General features: G+C 43.3%; 1 protein-coding gene across 1 annotated transcript in view; it reads right to left on the bottom strand.

Annotated features, from left to right (window-relative positions):
* Positions 1-20,307, bottom strand: part of scn5lab (sodium channel, voltage gated, type V-like, alpha b) — a 672,977-nt gene that overhangs the window by 9,667 nt on the left and 643,003 nt on the right. Inside the window, exons 24-27 of the mRNA XM_059971792.1 lie at positions 15,441-15,494; positions 12,588-12,729; positions 10,697-10,797; positions 8,091-8,361 (exon numbers count right to left, since the gene is read on the bottom strand). Of these exons, the coding sequence (XP_059827775.1) occupies positions 8,091-8,361; positions 10,697-10,797; positions 12,588-12,729; positions 15,441-15,494 (568 nt within the window). The remainder of the gene's footprint in view (positions 1-8,090; positions 8,362-10,696; positions 10,798-12,587; positions 12,730-15,440; positions 15,495-20,307) is intronic.

Genomic DNA, 20,307 nt, shown 5'->3' with positions numbered 1-20,307 from the left:
TAACCCAGACCTTTTCAGCCGGGTTTATCTACACAAGGGCGTTGGGGATACAGGGAGCAAGAATAATGTCAATCTAGGCTGATGGCATTTACCTGTCTTAAACCTGTACTTCTCTATACCTTTCCCATTCATGTTCCTTTCAATGTTGTAATGGTATCTGCCCCCACAGCTTCCTCTGGCATCTAATTCCAGGTAGCCTTCCAAGGAGGGCGAATACTTCTTATAGGCACTATACATTCACTAGCTTCAGTATCTCTCTGGTGATTTTGTTCACGTTGCAACAGGAATGTGAGTGTTGCTGAGGGTGAGGATATCATCGTCTTTATGTGCCGTGTGCTATAATGTGGGCGATCATGGTCTTATCCATAACCATGATTCCTTGGCAAATTTTACTACAGAAGTGGTTTGCCATTGCCTTCTTCTGGGCAGCGTCTTTACAAGACGGCTGACCCCAGCCATTATCAATACTCTTCAGAGACTGTCTGCCTGGTGTCAATGTGGTCGCATAACCAGATCTTGTGACATGCACCAGCTGCTCATACGACCATCCACTACTTGCTCCCATGGCTTCAAGTAATCCTGATCAGGGGGCTAGGCAGGTGCAACATCTTGACCAAGGGTGACCCGTAGACTAGCAGAGGGAAGGAGCACCTTACACCTGCTTTGATAGAGGTGTATCTCTACCCCACACCTTATGAGGATATAGACAAATGGAATGTGGGAACTACAGGGCTCAATATGGGAAAAATTGAGGTCATTCATTGAGGGAGGAAACATCAGAGACTTCAGCTGCATGAATCTGGAGGAATACACAACATCCTGGAGGAACACAGTGGCGAAAATGGACGTTCAACATTTGGGGTCAAGTCCCTTCACCTCGTCATAGATCCACCTGTGCCAATGAGATGAAGAGCTTTCACTGCAGTTCAGATCTGAAATGTCAGCTGACAATTTTCCTTTAGAAATCCTGAGTATTTTTAAATGATGAGTGTTTGGGAAATGTTATTATACAAAGGAATTTGGCTGTCCTTGTATGCAAGTATTTGGAGTATTGTGTTCCTTTCTGGACACCTCATTCATTATAGGAAGGATGTGGAAGCTTTAGAGAGGGTACAGAGGAGACTTACCAGGATGTTCCCTGGATTAGAGAGGGTACAGAGGAGATTCACCAGGATGTTCCCTGGATTAGAGAGCAGGGCTATGAGGACAGGTTGAGCAAGCTTGGGCTTTTCTCCTTGAAGTGCAGGACGATGATAAGTGACTTAATAGTGGAGTACAAGATGATAAAAGTAATAGATTGAATAGATAGCAAGGGACTTTTTGCAAAATGGCTAATATGAGGGGGCATAATTTTGAGGTAATTGAAGGAAAATTGTAGAGGGTGTGTCAGGTAAGTTTTTTTTCCACAGAATGGTTGCTGTATGGAAAGCGCTGTCTGTGTTGGTGGTAGAAGCAAATACATTAGGAGCATTTATAACATACGACATAGGAGCAGGGTTAGGCCATTTGGCCTATTGAGGCTGCTCTGCCATTCAATCACAGCTGATTTAATATTCCTCTCATAACCATTCTCCAACCTTCTCATAATCTTTGACATCCTTACTAATCAAGAATCTATCAATCTCCGCTTTAAGTACATTCAATGACTTGGCCTCCACAGCCGTCTGAAAGTAATTGAAATCCTATGTCCAGGTGAGGCATGCAATTAGGAAAGAGCAAATCTTAGAAATATAGAGAGCTTCGGCCCACAAAGCTGTGCTGAACATGTCCTTACTGTAGAAATTGCCTATGGTTACTTTTAGTTCCTTGTAGTCAAAATCTTGAATACAAGGAGCTAAAAAATCAAAGAGCATGTCCACCTCCTATCAGTGAGTGATGCATTCCAAAGTAATCTTTGATTCCCATTGTGTGCTGGGAACTAGATCAAAATTACAGTAGAACCCCCTTCATCTCATTGGCACAGCTGGCTTTGGCCAAAACCCAGTTTACTCCAATTACTTTTATCTGTTAGTGATCCTGCTGCTTGTGAGGAAGTTATGTTTGAAGTTTTCTGATTTCCATTTGACTAATACAAATGATAATGAGTTTCAGGTGCTCTCTAAATACTACAGAGAGGGAGAAGCCTTTTTATTTACCAAATATAAAAGACAGGTTTGATGTGTTAATTTGTTGAAGCCAATTTGTGTGTGAAAAGATAAAGGTGTAATTATTCTCCATGAGGATACGTTTCTGCTTCCAATAACAATAATGCAATGGCAGTATCTGTGCTGGTGCCACCATGTTCATAAGGAGGCACAAATTTGAGGTGCTAAAACATCCTCCTGAAAACAAGAGAGGCAACTTCTTCATGCAAAGGGTGGTGAGTATTTGAAAGTTTGAGCGAGCTGGGACTTTTCTCTTGGGAGCAAAGGAGGACGAGTTCAAGATCGGATCAGCAAATTTGTGGATGCCACAGACCTCCATGTCCGCCCTGTCTTGGTCCTTTTAGAAAAGTGAGGGGGGAATCTCATTGAAACCTATTGAATATCGAAAGGCTTTGATAGAGTGGATGCTTTAAGGATATTTCTTGTAGTGGGAGAGTCTAGGACCAGAGGGCACAACCTCAGAAGAAAGGGGCACCCATTTAGAACGGAGATGAGGTGGAATTTCTTTAGCAAGAGGGTGGTGAAACTGTGGAATTTGTTGCTACATGGAGGCCAAGATGTTGAGTGTATTTAGGTCCGAGGTTGATAGATTTCTGATGTCCAGACGTGAAAGGTTATGGGGAGAAGGCAGGAGAATAGGGTTGAGAGGGAAATGGATCAGCCGTGATGAAATAGCAGAGCAGACTCGATGGGCCAAATGGCCTAATTCTGCTCCAATTTCTTGTGATGTTATGGTCTTTCAATATGGATTTGGAAAAGTACTCAGTCAATAATGCACATGGCAAATACCATGTGCACTTCTGGAAGGATGTCTTCAAGCTAGAAAGGGTGCAGAAAATATCCACTGGGACATCACTGATCTGAAGGGGTACCGTCATAAGAAGAAGCTAGCTAAACTGGGCTTTTCCCTCTGGAGCATTGGAGGGGGAACAGTGGCATCAAAGAAGTTTATTAAATAATGAGGGACTTAAGACTGTATGATATGAGCAGAATTAGGCCATTAAGCCCATCGAGTGCTCAACCACTCCATCATAGCTGATTTATTTTCCCTCTCAATCCCATTCTCTTGACTTCTCACCGTAACCTTTGATGCCCTTACTAATCTAGAAACTATCAACCTTGGCTTTAAATATACCCGATGACTTGACCTCCACAGCTGTCTGTGGCAATGAATTCTACAGATTCACCACATGATTAGACGGTTGCCATCTTTTTCCCAGGGTAGGGGACAGAAAGGGCTCTTCAGTCCATTATGTCTATGCTAATCTGCAGTAAACTTGTTTGCCTGCATTAGGACCATATGCTATAGTGTTGCAAACACAAGTACACTGCAGATGCTGTGGTCAAATCAAAACGTACAAACAAGCTGGATGAACTCAGCAGGTCGGGCAGCATCAGTTGAAATGAGCAGTCAACGTTTCGGGCCGAGACCCTTCGTCAGGACTGAAGAAGGAGGGGGCAGGGGCCCCATAAAGAAGGTGGGGGAGGGGAAGCTGGGAGGGGATAGGTAGGAGGGGTGAAGAAGGAATGTAAGGGGAAAGCAGTATGGGTAGTAGAAGAAGGCAGAATCATGAAAGGTGATAGGCAGCTAGAAGAGGAGACAGGGTAAAAGTGGGATGGGGGAAGGGAGAGAGGGAATTACCAGAAGTTGGCCACCCTCCCCCCAACTTCTTTAGTCCTGACGAAGGGTCTCAGCCCGAAACATTGACTGCTCATTTCAACGGATGCTGCCCGACCTGCTAGTTCATCCAGCTTGTTTGTACATGCTATAGTGTTGATTTGGTCTTATTCCCACAGTTTAGCAAAGATTTCTTCATAAAAGAGAACCAAGAGCATGTGCTCCTTTCCACACCAGGAACTGAGGATTCAGTGGGTGATGGTCAGTGGTGGGTGGTTCAGAGAAGACTGAACTGCTCCTGTCATCTTGTGGGTGAGTTGATTTAATTTGATCTTCCATGACCTGAATGGATCAGGTCAAATTTAAACAGATTACTCAGCCTGAACATGAGTTTTAGTCAGCATTGGGCTCTGTCCCAAAAACGCAGATCAGCGAAAAAAATCTTAAATTCTCTGCTCCCAATTCAACTATTCACTTGGTGGCCAGTTTAATAGGTATCTTCTGCACCTAATATAGAGGACACTGAGTGTATGTTTGTGGTCTTCTGCTTCTGTTACCCATTCAGTTCAAGGTTGGACGTGTTGTGCATTTAAAGAAGCTCTTCTGCACTGCACTATTATAAAACGTGCTTCTTGAATTATTATCACTTTCCCGTCAGCTTGAACCAGTCTGGCCGTTCTCCTCTGACCCTTCTCATTAACAATGTGTTTTCACCCACAGAACCGCTGCTCACTGGATATGTTTTTTTTTGCACCACTCTCTGTAAGCACTAGAAAATCCTAGGAGATCTGCAGTTTTTGAGATACTCAAACCACCCCATTTGATACCAATAATTATTCCATGGTTAAAGCCACTTTTCTTCCCCATTCTGATGTTTGGTCCAAACAACAACTGAACCTCTTGACTGTGTCTGCATGCTTTTATGCATTGAGTTGCTGCCACATGATTGACTGATTAAATATTTGCATTAACAAGCAGGTGTACATAATAAAGTGGCCACTGAGAAAGGGTAGAGCTATGACGGCACTTAACAGTGACTCCTTTAAGCTCATTGCAGAAACTGCTTAAATTCTATCTTTTGAGGTCTCTCTTTTTCCTTTTCAGGGTGGATAGGATTCTATCAGAGACCCTGACCTGGTGTTACAGTCAGACTTCAGTTTCTTGTGATGGTGGGACCCACTCCCAGGGACTCATAACCAGCCACTTTTCAAAATCTCAAGGATGCGGCCTGGAAGATGAGCTTGCCTTCGGGGTTCCAAGGCTTCGTGGCCCTGAGGACGTTTCTAAGCTGATGCTGCTGACTGAAGAGTAGTGGGAGGAAACGGAACATTGGGAACAGAGGATTGGCTGTTACTCTGTACTCATTGAATATCTATCTAGCTATCTCTTTGATCTCAAGTCAGAGAACTCGGGGGGGGGGGGTGGAAACAACGCAACAGACTTTATCATCACAAATCAGTAAGTTGTTTTGTTATGTCTCCTCTCACTGTGAAAAGGGACAGCTCTCTGTCCCTTTATTGGGGAGAGAGCGAGTCTGTGGTATGTTAAACTACTGAGTGTATGATTAGTTTTTGGTGTACTGCAGATCATGGTCTTTCCTGGGAGCTTTGCTATTGCTTGCTTGGAGGGTAGAGGGTGCTGATGTTTTTTTGCTGAAGTAAGTGGGGGGGGTCGTTGCTTTGCTGCTGCTTGTGCATGGGAGGGGGAAGTGGGGGGCTTTGGGATCTAACATTTTTACTTTCACTCATTCTTTGGGACACTTCTATTTTCATGGATGTCTCTGAAGAACAAGAATTTCAGGATGTATATTGTATACATTTCTCTGATATTAAATGGAACTATTGAGCTATTGAACTGAGCGTCTATATTTTGTTCATTTTATTTTCAAGTGGCTGAGTTTTTCAAACTCTGCTTTAAGTCAGCTGCTTAAAGCACAGGATTTGAAAATAAAGTAAAAAAGAATCTATACACAAACAATACTTGGAGCAGTAGGGAGAGCAAGAGAGTATAGGACATAGCTGGATTATTATTAAATGAAGCCACTAGACAGTGTAATCATTCTGTGAAGGTGAAGGTCATAGAGCAAACGTTCGGGCAATTGGCTCATAAAGCTTAAAGGTATGATTATAGGATTCTTCAAGAGAAAAGGAGAAAAATAGAGGGCTATGTAGGAGGGATTGATCTTACAGTAGGTTAAAAAGTTAGCACAGTATCATGGGCTGAATGGCCTGTACTGTGCTGCTTTAAAAAAAAATGGTTGGACAGACTTAGGTTGTGCTTCCTAGAATATTGGAGGCTGAGGAGGAGACCTGATAGAGGATTTTAAAATGATATGAGGTTTAGAGAGCATACTTTTCCCTAGTGTGGAAATATCAAACACCAGAGAACATGCCTTAAGGTTAAAGAGAAGAACAAATAAACTCTTCTTGGGCTTCCAGCCAGGTTCAGGTATTGATTTTAACTGATGCTTCATTGACAAACTCTGCCATCTTCATCAGGGATGATGCCTTAGGCATGTCTAGTCTAGTGGTATTTATACCCCCATCGTCTGTCCCTCCTGATTGGTTCGTTCTCATTCAATTAGGTCGACGAGGGTATAAATACTACCAGACTAGACATGCCTAGGCATCATCCCTGATGAAGGTGGCAGAGTTTGTCATCGAAATGTCAGTTAAAATGGATACCTGTACCCAGCCGGAAGCCCGCTATGAGTTTATTCATCATATATGCCAGGAAAGCACTAGATCCTTTTTTAAAGGGGAGAAGTTTAAAAGTAATGTGAGAAGCAATTTTTTTTTCACAGAGGATGGTTGGAATAGGTTACCGGGGTGGTGATGAAAGCAGTTGGTTTGGTGGGGCTTCTAGATAGAGCCATAGAACACTGCAGCACAGAAACAGACCTTTCAGTCCATCCAGTGCATGCCAAACTATTAATCTCCTAGTGCTGCACCTGGACCATAGCCATCTAAACCCCTCCCATCCATGTATCTATCCAAACTTCTCTTAGGCATGAGATTATAAAAGGAATGGAACAATATGGCTGATAGCCTCTGAGAGACAGCCTGATCATATCTGGAAAATCAGTGGACTTCTCAGCAAATCATTTGAGATGGATGAATAGGCTCAAACTCCAGAATTAAATTATTGGCCAGCACAGTAGTGTAGCAGTTAGCACAGTGTTATTTCAGCGCCAATGACCCGGGTTCAATTCCATTGCTGTCTGTAAGCAGTGTTAATGTTCTCCCTGTGACCACGTGTGTGTGTCCTCCCAAATTAGGTTAATTGTATGGAATTGAGCTGAGCTGGAGGGCCTCATACTGTGGTGTATTCCTAAATCTAAATCCAAAATATGCGCTCTGAAGTTCAAGGAAGGGATAAAAAGAAAAGTGGCTTATGATCAGCCTTTCCAGCAAGCAGTTTACGATAACCATAATAAATAGGATTTAAAATTAGAATACCACATATTTCAGAATATGATGGTGCATAAAACCCATAAGAGGCTCTGGTTCATAATGGAGTTTTATCTCTAAATAAGCAAATACACTCACTTTATTAGGTGCAGGAGTAGAACCCGGTGTAGCCCGTCCATGGTTTGATGTGTTTATTGCAGTCAGGGAAGCTATTCTGCACACCACTGATGTAATGCATAGTTCTGTGGGTTATTATCACCTTCCTGTCAGATTGAACCAGCCCAGCCATTTTCCCCTGACCTCTCTCATTAACAAAACATTTTCACTCATAGAACTGCTGTCCACCGGATGTATTTTGTTCCTTTTGCACCACTCTTTGTAAATTGTAGAGACTGATGTGTGTAAAAAATCCCAGGAGACTTTCTGAGGTACTCAAACCACCCCATCTGGCACCAACTATCATTCCACAGTCAAAGTGACTTAGATCACATTTCTTCCCCCATTTTGATGTTTATTCTGAACAACAACTGAACCTCTTGACTGTGTCTGCATGCTTTTATGCATTGAGTTGCTGCCACGTGATTGGCTGATTAGATATTTGTATTAACAAGTAGGGGTACAGGTGTGCCTAATAAAATGGCCACTGAGTGTAAATCCCTTATTATCACTGATTCTGATTCTATTCCTCAGAAAAATGGCAACAATGAAGGGAGCTTTGATCTTGTACCTCATCTGGAAGATGCCATTAGAGGACTTGCTTCGTATGTCAGATGAATGACCCAATATAGGAACATCAAAAGGTTTCATGAACTCAAAGTCACTCTAAAACTAAGAATGGTGGGCTGAGTGGAGGCACATTGGACCTGAACACACAGAGAGTTGGGTGAAGAATTAATCCCGAGCCCGGTTCATACCCACCGGTAATGGAGAGGATCACCACCACAAAATCAAATATGTTCCAGCCAATCGTGAAGAAGTAGTGCCGCAGGGCGACGATCTTCAGCGCGCACTCGGAGGTGAAGATCGCAATGAAAGTGACGTTGATAATGAAGAGGATCCTCTCCATGTGGGGGTTCATTTCATCTGTCTCCACCATCATCGTCACCATGTTGAGGCAGATCAGAATCATGATGATGATGTCGAAGGCTTGCTTTGTGACTAGATCGAAGATCAGTCCTTGGAATTTATTCTGGAAAGTTGAAAGGAAGAACAAAGAGGGATGACATCTCAGCGATGGTAAAGAGCAACAGACACAAAATGCTGGAGGAACTCAGCAGATCAGGCAGCGTCTATGGAGATGAATAAACAGTTGACGTTTCAGGCAGAGACCCAACACAATAAACATAAATGCATAAGATAGTTTATGTACATAGATTGATTGTACATCTATTAAATGACACTAGGCACAGGAGTGTCTGTTCATAAGGTGACTGACAGGAAGTGATAAAGTAGTGGTGGTGGGGGAGGTGCTGATCAGCCTTACTGCTTGAAGAAAGTAACTGTTTTTGAGTCTGGTGATCCTGGCATGGATGGTCCTGGCCTTCTCCCTAAAGGGAGTGGGACAAACAGTCCATGAATACAGTGGATGGGATCCTTCATGATATTTACAAGGAATCCTGCAGATGCTGGAAATTCAGAGCAACACACACAAAATGCTGAAGGAACTCCCCAGGTCAGGCAGCATCTATGGAAATGAATAAACAGTTGACATTTTGGTTCGAGACCCTTCTTCAGGACTGGAAAGGAAGGGGGGAGGTACCAGAATAAAAAGGTGAGAGGAGGGGAAGGATGGCAGGCTAGAAGGTGATAGGTGAAGCCAGGTATGTGGGGGAGGAGTGATGAAGTAAGAAGCTGGGAGGTGATAGGTGGAAAAGGTAAAGGGCTGGAGATAAAGGAATCTGATAAGACAGATAAGACAGGAGAGTGAATTGGGGGGGGGGGGAGAAAAAAAAACGAGGATGATGAGGAGCACTGGGGGAGGGGATAGACAGCTGAGGAGAAGAGGTAAGAGACCAGAGTGGAAAAATGAAGAAGCGGGAAGAGGGAGGGTAAAATTACTGGAAAGAGAAATTGATATTAATGCCATCAGGTTGGAGGCCGCCCAGATGGAATATGAGTCGTTGCTCCTCAAACCTGAGAGTGGCATCATCCTGGCAGAAGAGGAGGCCATGGACCTACATGTTGGAACAGGAATGGCAATAGGAATTCAAATGTTCGGCTACCAGGAAATTCCACTTATTGTGGATGAAGTTGAGCTGCTCGACAAGGCAGTCTCCTTATCTACATTGGGTTTCAGCAAAGTAGAGGAAGCTGTTTTGGGAGCACTGGATACAATAAGTGACCCCAAAATATTCACAGGTGAAGTGTTGCCTCACCTTGAAGGACTGGGGTCCTAAATGGAGATGAGGGAGGAGGTGACTGGACTAGTTTAGCAGGGGACTTGCTGCAGTTTTCCTCACGTTAAAGTGGAAATCTGTCCACTGGTTGCATCAGGTCACCCTGCAAATTTATCAACTGCTTTCATTTCAATGGAAGGTTGGCTTCGACAGAGTGATGTTACATTTTAGGTAATTTATGCTTTTTAATACATTGGGACAAATGCAGATTTATTTTTTTAATAGATAGGGTGGATGTGGAGAGCATGTTTTCTATGGTGGGGCATACAGGACACAGTCTCAAAACTGAGGGGTGGCCTTTAGAACAGAAGTAAGGAGGAGTTTTTTAGGCAGAGTGTAGTAAATCTGTGGAATGCTCTGCCACAAACTGCGGTGGAGGCCAGGTCCTTGAGTATATTTAAGGTCAAAGTTGATCATTTCCTGAATGGGTAGGCATCAAAGGATATGGCAAGAAGGCAGGTGTATGGGGTGAAGTGGGATCCAGGATCAGCCATGATGGAATGGTGGAGCAGACTCGATGGGCTGAATGGCCTAATTTTGCTCCTATGTCTTATGGTTTATGGGAAAACATAACTACTTAATTCTTAATTTAAACATGTTTAATTGTTTTGCACATTTTGGAATTTTAGCGTATTTTTAAAAAAATCCATATTTTAGCAAACTATTCAGTAGCCTGATTAATTTTTAATAGATTTTCTATATTTCTCAATGCTTGTGCCAAAGCCAATGCCTTTGCCCAGCGCAGAAGTGGCTAATATGAAAGGGCATAATTTTGAGGTGATTGGAGGAAAGTATAGAGGGGATGTCACAGGTAGATCTTTTACACAGAAATCGATGGGTGCTTGGAATGCGTTGCTGGGGTGGTGGTAGAGGCAGGCACATTGGAGACATTTAAGTGATTCTTAGATTGGCCCATGGATGATTGAAAAATTGAAAGGCTATGCAGGAGTGAAGTGTTAGATTGATCTTGGAGTTGGTTAAAAGGTCAGCTCGACATCATGGGTTGAAAGGCCTGTACAGCGCTGTACTGTTCTATGTTCTATGTTGTGAATGTTAGAGGCAATCAGAACTATTCAAAGCTATAGATGGATTTGACAGATGGTTATGCTTTAGTATCAGGGCTCCTACCAATGGCCTTGGGATGGGTTTCTGTGGTTTCTTTGAGCCCAGCTTTTTCATGGCGTTGTAGTATTTCTTCTGCTCCTCTGTCATGAAGATGTCCTGACCACCTAAGTACAGGGAAGAAACAGACACTGTTATTTTTCTCGAAGACACTGTCAGTTTATTCTTGCCATTACTCCACTACAGTCCATGTAACAGGAGAACTTGCACTACCCCCATACCACCTCTGTAACACTTGTTACGCAGGCGGAATCAGAAGATGGTTTGCAAGGATAGATTGATGAGGTTTTAGAGTATTTGAGCAGTATTGAACCCTTTATCTAAGAAAATATATGCTGGCAATGGAGAGGGTCCACAGTAGGTTCCCAAGAATGATCCCAGGAATGAAAAGGTTAAAATATGAGGAGAGTTTGATGACTTTGGCCCTGTACTCACTGGAGTTTAGATGAATGAAGGGTATTTCATTGGAACCTACTGAATATTGAAGTGTAAGTGGACAGGATGTTTTCTATAACAAGGGAGTCTAGGACCAGAGGACATGGCCTCAGAATAGCTGGATGTCCATTTAGAACGAAGATGAGGAGGAATTTCTTCAGCCAGGGTGTGGTGAATTTGTGGAATTCATTACCACAGATGGCACTGGAAGCCAAGTCATTGGGTGTATTTAAGGTAGATGTCGATGGGTTTTTGATTAATCAAAATGTCAAAGGTTATGGGGAGAAGGCAGGAGAATAGGGTTGAGAAGGATAATAAATCAGCCATGATTGAATGGCAGAGCAGACTCGATGGGCCAAATGGCCTAATTCTGCTCTGATGTCTTATGGTCTTATTATTGGGAGCTGGAGCATCTGTGGGCTTGCATTGTTCACTCGATACTGACCAACAAAGTCCAGGCTGACGAACAAACAGTGAAGAGCCTGGCACCTCCGCTGAGCTGTCTAGTGGTGTTTGATTCAATGAAATCATTACTTTGTGACCACCTAGAGAAATGCTCCCTCTAATTTGTAATGACTAGTATGTACAAAAACCTTGTGCTTTGCAATTTCTTTTACCCAGTGACAACAACATGTGCAACTGAATAATTTCTTCAATAAAAACTGTTTAAATAAGCCGGTTCTAAAATCTGCAGACAAATCATCACAAACCCCACATTGTCAATTGTGTACAATTGTTAAATATACTTGTCAGCGAGGTAGAGGGTGACAACCTTTTGTGCACAGTTTAAATTCCTTTGCGCACTGGTAGCGCAAGATGTATGTGTGTGCACATACGCACCACCTTGGAGAGAACAGGTCTTGAAGCTAAAGGCTGTGGATGACATCAGCAGGTTCTTAGCTGCTGACTGTAAAACAACTCTCCATCAGTGCTGCTTCTGGCCACTTTTGTCTAAGCGCTCACAACACGGAATATTGTGTTCAGTTCCGATCACCTCATCGGAAGAATGTGGAAGCTATAGATGGGGTGCAAAGGAGACTTACCAGGATGCTGCCTGAATTGGAGAATATGTCTCATGGGGATAGGTTGAGTGAGCTGGGGCTTTTCGCTTTGAAGTGAAGGAGGAGGCTTGATAGAAGTTTACAAGAGGTAGATATGTTAGGGAGTTTTAGATTGGCAGATCGATAAAAGAGAAATGCAAGGTTATGTGGGAAGGAATGGTTAGATTGATCTTGAAGTAGGTTAAAAGGTTGAAACAACATCGTGGGCTGAAGGGCCTGTACTCTCTTATTTTGTTCTATGTTTTATGCTCTACTAATTGTGTGTTGTGCTGTAACCAGCACAGAATGTGCTCTGCAGCATATAGAGGATGCCCTTTCATCTACATCTCTTTCCAATGGTCATCTAAGCCATCTGGCCAACCCAAGGAAAACTTAAAATCGTTCAAGTTGAGATCTGGTACTTATCTTTTTCTTCTGCTGGTTGAAGTTATCAATGATGACACCGATGAAGAGGTTCAAGGTGAAGAATGAGCCGAATATGATGAATATCACGAAGTAGACGTACATGTATGTGTTGATCTCGTACTCGGGCTGCTCACCGATCTGGACAAGGATAAAGGCACTAAAGGTTAGCAGGGCTTGGGGATGGAAGCAACTCAGTGGTTGGTGTGTATAATATTTCAGTAATATTTGAGTAATCTTGTGTATATATTGTTCCTTATTTAAATAATTCATTATGGGTTATATGTCTGAATACATAAATTGCATGTCATCATACTACCATGCTTGTTCAAAGTAAAATATGAATTTAAACTCATATTTTGGACTCCCATGTCTTCCTTTGAATTAGTTTAATGTTTTGAATTTACAAAACTAACAAGTAGGGTCAGCACATTCAGGTCTGAAGAGGCCTTCTCCCTTGGGCAGTCCTGCATTGACGATGCTGGTAACTTGACGATGGCCTTGTGGTCTAAACACTGAGTTTATACCATAAGACCATGAGGCATAGAAGCAGAATGAGGCCATTCAGCTCGTTGAGTCTGTTCCATTATTCCATCATGGCTGATTTATTTTAGCCGTATTCTCCTGCCTTCTCCCTGTAATCTTTGACGTCCCAACTAATCAAGAACCTGTCAACTTCCACTTTAAATGTACCCAATGTCTTGGCCTCCATAGCCATTTGAGACAATAAATTCCACAGATTTACCAACCTCTTGACTACAGAAGTTCCTCCTTATGTCTGTTCTAAAGGGATGTCCTTCTATTGTGAGATTGTGCCCTGTGCCTAGACTCCTCTCACTATATCAAACATCCTCTCCACATCCACTCTATCCAGGACTTTCAATATTCGACAGGTTTCAATGAGATTCTCTCTCATTCTTCCAATTCCAGTGAGTACGGGCAGAGTTCAAGCGCTTCTCATACATTAACCCTTCCATTTCCAGGATCATTCTCATGAACCTCCTCTGGACCTTCTCCTTTCTTAGATACGGGGCTTAAAACTGCTCACAGTTCTCCAAATGTGATCTGACCAATAGCTTATAAAGCCTCAGCATTACATTCTTGCTTTTATATTCTAGTCCTCCTCGTTGATGCTAACATTGCATTTGCCTTCCTTACCACTGACTCGGCCTGGAAATTAAACAACAGAATCCTGCACGTGAACTCTCAGATCCCTTTGCACACTCTCCACTGATACTGCCTGGCTGGCAGAGTTCATCCAGCATTTTGGTTTTGGCTTCAGTTGGTAAGGATGTGGATGTTTAGGAGAAGAGCACACAGTACTCTTGTGGCAGCACAGTACTGTAGTGGTTAGTGTGACACTATTATAGTGCCAGTGATCTGAGTTCGATTCCCACTGCTGTGGGTTTCCTCCAGGTTCCTCCCACGTTCCAAAGGCGTGTGGGTTAATAGGTTAAATGGTTACATGGTGCGGGCTTATTGGGCTGGAAGGGGCTGTTACTATGCTGTATCTCTAAGTAATAAGAATCAGAAGAGCTTCGCCAGGGCGTTGCTTGGAATATTAGGGAATATTTGCTATATGGGACAGTGGAAGTTTTTCTCTGGAGCATTGAAGGCTGAGAGGAGACCCACTAAAAGTAAATAAGATTATTACAGGTCTAGACAGAGCACATACTGTCTTTTTTCCTGGGTGGAAATGGCAATTAGCAGAGGGAATGTTTAAAGGAGATGTGTGGGGTTAGTTTTTTACACAGAGAGTGGTGAGCGTCTGGAGCATGCAGTCAGGGGTGGTGGAGGAGGCAGACGTGATAATGGCATTTAGACAGGTCATCCAGGGAATGTATGGTTTGGACTATGTACAGGCAGGCATCATGTTCGTGTTAGCGTCATGTTTTGCTCTGGCAGTTCACTATTTTGCTCTCACCGCACTGTTTTGCGCTCTTTTTGCACTACTCATTTACTTCCTCTCATCATCATCGTGGTTATGTGCTGTGCCGTATGACGTAGGCGATTACGATCCAAGGGTAGTGCGGGGGTAACCTGCAAATGTGGCCACACATGCAGCACCAACGTAGCACGCCCACAACTCACTGACCCTTTGGAATATGGGAGGAAACTGGAGCACCATCGTTATCATTATGTGCCATTTCATTGATTTAGGCAATCATGGTCTCATGACCATGATAGTTCTTGGCAAATTTTTTCTACAGAAGTGGTTTGCCATTGCCTTCTTCTGGGCAGTGTCTTTACAAGACGGGTGACCCCAGCCGTTATCAATACACTTCAGAGATTGTCTGCCTGGTGTCAGTGGTCACATAACCAGGACTTGTGATATGCACCAGCTGTTCATATGACCATCCACCACCTGGTCCCATGGCTTCACCTGATCCTGATCGGGTGGGGGGTTTCAGCAGGTGCTACACCTTGTCCAAGGGTGACTTGCAGGCTAGCGGAGGGAAGGAGCACCTTGCACCTCCTTTAGTAGAGATGGATCTCTGCCCTGACACTCAATATTTTTTCTATATTTCTCATTCTAACATTTAGTAATTTTCAATGTATTACACCATATTGCTGCCGCAAGATAACAAATTTCATGAGGATGTCAGTGATAAAAAACCTGATTCTGATCTGCCTAGCACAGAGATCATGGGCTGAAAGGTCTGTTGCCGTGCTGTGCCGTTCTCTGGTTTAGTTGCAGATTAATGTGCTTCACTGACTTAGAAATAGCAGCTAATCCCTCGCTGTGACTGGGTCAAAGCTTCCTACTCAGCAAGCCGCCCTCCCACAGACCACAACAGTCCTCTCATCACCTTTGAAGCTGGTGCAGAACAACACAATGACAAATTTCTTACATTTCTTGAGTCAACGGCCGCATACATTATCTTCGTCCAGCCTTTGAAGGTTGCCTGGAAAAGAGGAGAGGTTGATTAAAAAGACGTTGATTACACTTCCACTCCACCCCAGTCCTTAATCATCAGAAAATCAGACCTTTGGAAACCCTGGAAGTCAATCAGAAGTTGAGACTCGATGTCCAGAATGGGCACAGCCTCGGAATAGACGTACATCCCTTTAGAACAACGACGAGGAGGGGTTTCTGTGTTACTCTGCTGAGCATTGTGGGTTTGCATGTTGGCACTGGAATGTGTGGCAACATTTGCGGGCTGTCCCCAGCACCGCCTTCAGTTGTGTTGCTTGTTAACACAAATAATGCATCTCATTGTATGTTTTGATGTACAAGTGATAAATAAATGAATCTGAATCAGAACAGGAACATAAACTATACCCTTAGTAGCCATGCTGGTAAATCTTCTCTTACCCTTTCCAATGCTTCCACATCACAAGTAGAGCTTGCAAACTCCGCACAGCCTGCATCCAAATTCAGGATTAGACCTGCGCCACTGGAGACGTGAGGTAGCAGATCTACTAACTGGGCCTCTGTACCATAACCATGATGTGACAGTGGGATTTGAACTCACAATGTAGTGATCAAATATCAAAGTTCAAAGTAAATTTATTATCAAAGTATGTTTATGTCACCATGTAAAACCCTGAGCTTTTTCTTGCAGGCATTCACAGCAGAAGAAAGAACTACAATAGAATCAGTGAAAAACTACTAACAAAGACTGTAAAAAAACTAATGTGCAAAAGAAGACTGTACAAATACAAATAAATATATAGGTAAGTAAATAAAACAGAGACCATGACTTGTTCTCAGTATTATTAACTTTCTTATTTATTTCTCCACATACAACTGAGGGGGCGAACTGCTTACTCAACCCCATCCTCGGTGTGTGTATGTGTGTGTGCGAGAAAAGGAGAGGAGAGGGAGGGAGGGGAGAGGGAGAAAGAGAGAGAAAGTTAAAGAGCAATGGAGGAAAAGAGAGAAAGGACGGGGAACTGTCCATCCCCTGGTGAGGAAATCGAGAAGAAAGTGGCATAATCTGAATATAAAAGCAGGGTACTGTCCTTTGATAACCTCAGTAATACCAATAATACAGATCACGCTTTGTTCTCATGTGATTTTTCCATAGTTATAACACACAGTGTTATTGAGGCTGAGGTGTTAAAAATGGCACATAGTTTAGTTACTGTGTATTTTTCAGGGAGCTGAATGAAGTGATGTCTGAGAGGTTAATAGTGTTAAAGGTCAGCTCAGTATATTTTTAAAGCTGATTAAATTCAGTGCTCGGCAGGTCCTAGTATCCATACTTTAACCCCCTGTTCATTGCTGCACATTCATCTGCATGTGTAGAACACAAGTGGTTTTTTATGCGGATTTTGGCTGAGCGACAGATGTTTTATTATCTAAACCCTTTGCATCAAACACAAACTATCCAGCACCCACCCCTAGTCTTCAGCTCCCTGTGTAGTCCTGTTCCACAGGCTCTTTCAAACAGTAGGCACACTCATGATGTCACAGAGTAACTCAGCAGTGAAAAAGGTTCTTCGACCTAACGGCACTGGGTAGCGTTGTGGTTGGTGCAATCGCTTCACAGCTCAGACAATCATCGATCAGGGTTCGAATCCTGATGATGTCTGTCAGATGCTTGTACATTCTCCCTGTGAGTTTCCTCCCACCTTCCGAGGACGTAAGGGGAAGGGTTTGTAGGTCCCGGACAAGCTCTGCTGGTGCTGGCAGTGTGGCGGGACTTGCGGGCTGCCCCCAGCACAATCCTTGGACTGTGTTAGCCATTGGCACAACTGACACATTTCATTGTATGTTTCAGCGTTTCAATGCACGTGTGACAAAGGCTAATGGTATCTGTTTACTTTTTATCATTTGCATGATTTGTTCTTCATTCCACACGTTGGGTGTTTGATGGTCTTGTGTGGGGGTCTTTCTTTAAACGGGCTCTATTGTGTTCCTTTATTTTATGGCTGCCTGCAAGAAGACAAATCCCAAAGTTGTATGCTATATACATGCTTTGATAATAAATATACTTTGAACTTCGATCTTTAATCTTTTTTTAATTATTAAACTTATCCGTCGTTGCCAAGGTGTCTACCTAAGTTAGTCCCACTTGCCTGTATTAGGTTCAGCTCCCTCCAAACCTTTCCCATCAAGAAGCCTTTAGTAAGGGTTTCACAACCTGAGGTCCACAGACCCCTTGGTCAATGGTAAGGTTCCATGGCATAAAGAGGATTGGGATCCCCTGCTTTAGATAAAAGATAAAGAATAGCTTGATTGTATTTCTTTATTTTCCCATAAATGCCTGCAAGAAAATGAATCCTAAGGTAGTATATGGTGACATTAACACAAGAGATTCTGCAGATGCAGGAAATAAGGAGTCAGGCAGCATCTACGGAGAGGAATAAACAGCCAAGAATATGAAGGTGGGGCGAGTGGAAGAAGTATAAGCTGGCAGGTGATAGGTGACCAAGGGAGGGGAGAGGTGGGTGGGTGGAGAGGAGGGATGAAGTGAGAAGATGTCAATAATCTATCAGTCTCTCCCACCATCCTTGGCAGCACTTTTTACACAACCATCACTCTCAATGTAAAAAAAACTACTTCTGACATCCCCCCCACCCCCACGATACTCTCCTCAACTCACCTTAAAATTAGCCATTTCTGCATTAGGAAAAAGTCTCTGGCTATCCACTTGATCTATGTCTCTTAAGAAGAGAGGGCAGAGATAGGGAGCAGAGACATTGTAAGGGTAAAAGACATCTTAAACATTTTAGCTATGGAGCAACACACACAAAATGCTGGAGGAGCTCAGGAGGGAAAGAAACAGTCGAAGTTTCGGGTGGATGGCTGGCTTAATCAGAAGTAATTGAATGGAAGTTGGTGCAAGTTTGAGGAGATAAGATTTTCAGACTAAAGTGTCACAAAATAATTTTTAAAACATTCATTCCTCATCTTCATCCGTTAGGATGCAGGTAGCCAGAGATGCAAAGGGACTTGGGAGTCCTAGTGCAGCATTCCCTAAAGGTTAACTTGGAAGCTGAGTTAATGGTAAGGAAGGCAAATGCAACGATAGCATTCATTTCTAGAGAGCTAGAATACTGAGGCTTTATAATTCATTGGTTAGACCACGTTTGGAGTACTGTGAGCAGTTTTGGGCCCCGTATCTAAGAAAGGATGGGCTGGCATTGGAGAAGATCCAGAGGAGGTTTACAAGAATGAACGGGAAAAGGTTTGAGAAGTGTTTTAAGACACTGAGCATGCACTCACTGGAGTTTAGAAGAATGAGGGTGGGGGGAATTCTCATTGAAACCTATTGAATATTAAAAGGCCTAGGTAGAGTGGACATGGAGAGGATGATTCCTATAGTGGGGGAGTCTAGTACTAGAGGGCTCAGACTCCCAATAGAATGGACATGAGGAGGAATTTCTATAGTCAGGGGGTAGTGAATCTGTGGAATTCATTGCCACAGATGTCTGTAGAATCCAAGTCATTGGACATAATTACAGTGGAGGTTAATATGTTCAGGGTCATAGGTAACGGGAAGAAGGCAGGAGAGACGGGATAATAAATCAGCCAACTTGATGACCAAAAGGCCTAGTTCTGAGATTATGCTTTCATACCAATTTGTAAGCTGCTTCTTCCTCTTAAGCCCTTCACCCCTAGCAGGGCATTGGCTGCCAACAGCAGCTCCCCAGAGTCCTCTGACCTGGGCCGATAGAAGTTTGATCAGCCCTGTGGCACACCTTCCAGCGCTGGGTTTTTACAGGATGGGCTTGCCAGCTTCATGCCCAACCTTCCTCCTTTTGCAGCCTGGCTGGGGACCGTCCAAGTCAGAGTTCCATTTGCTGTCTAGCACAGGGAACAGAGTGTCTCCCTGGGCGGCCGTGTCAGGACTACAAAAGCCAGCTCTGTCGGACTGTACCAGCCCTGCTTGCTCTCTATTCAGTGGTGTTAATTTTACACCACCTTTTACATCTGGGTGACTGAGCATTTCAAATGCAAATTGAACACAACGGTTCTGTGCGTCGTTAAGAGTGGAAATGGAAGTCCAGTTGCTAGGAGACGCATAAATTGAAATGAATCACATCCAGTGGCAAAATGCTGCTGAGGAGAGGAAGATAGTGAGGGAAAGTCCAGCTGATAGCTCATTAAGACACGTGGTGGTTAAAATCTAACAGAATCTTACACCTCAGAAGGAAGCAATTCAGCCCATGATGTCTCTGTACCATTTGCTACTGTATCCTAAGAGGAAAGTTAATGCAGGTCACATTTTGTTAATTCTTTTTGGGATACAGCATGATATTAGGCTCTTCTGGCCTAACAAGTCAGTGCCATCCAATTACACCCCTGTCACCTATGAACCTACTAACCTGTACCTCCTAGCAGTGCGGGAGTGCACAGAGGAAAGCCATGCCATCATGGGGGAAATGCACAAATGATGTTGTGGGGGTGGAACTGGACTCTCTGACAGTGGTGTCTGAAAAGAGGATGCTGTCCAAGTTGCATGCCATCTTGGACAATGTCTCCCATCCACTCCATAATGTACTGGTTAGTCACAGGAGTACATTCAGCCAGAGACTCATTCCACCGAGATGTAACACTGAGCATCATAGGAAGTCATTCCTTCCTGTGGCCATCAAACTTTACAACTCCTCCCTCGGAGTGTCAGACACCCTGAGCCAATAGGCTGGTCCTGGACTTATTTCCACTGGGAATAATTTACTTATTATTATTTAATTATTTATGGTTTTATATTGCTATATTTCTACACTGTTCTTGGTTGGTGCGACTGTAACGAAACCCAATTTCCC

This window comes from Hypanus sabinus, chromosome 6 (genome assembly GCF_030144855.1).
Source record: "Hypanus sabinus isolate sHypSab1 chromosome 6, sHypSab1.hap1, whole genome shotgun sequence".
NCBI lineage: Eukaryota > Metazoa > Chordata > Chondrichthyes > Myliobatiformes > Dasyatidae > Hypanus > Hypanus sabinus.
Note: the sequence above shows the minus strand (reverse complement) of the source record. Positions and strands in the feature narration are given on the sequence as shown.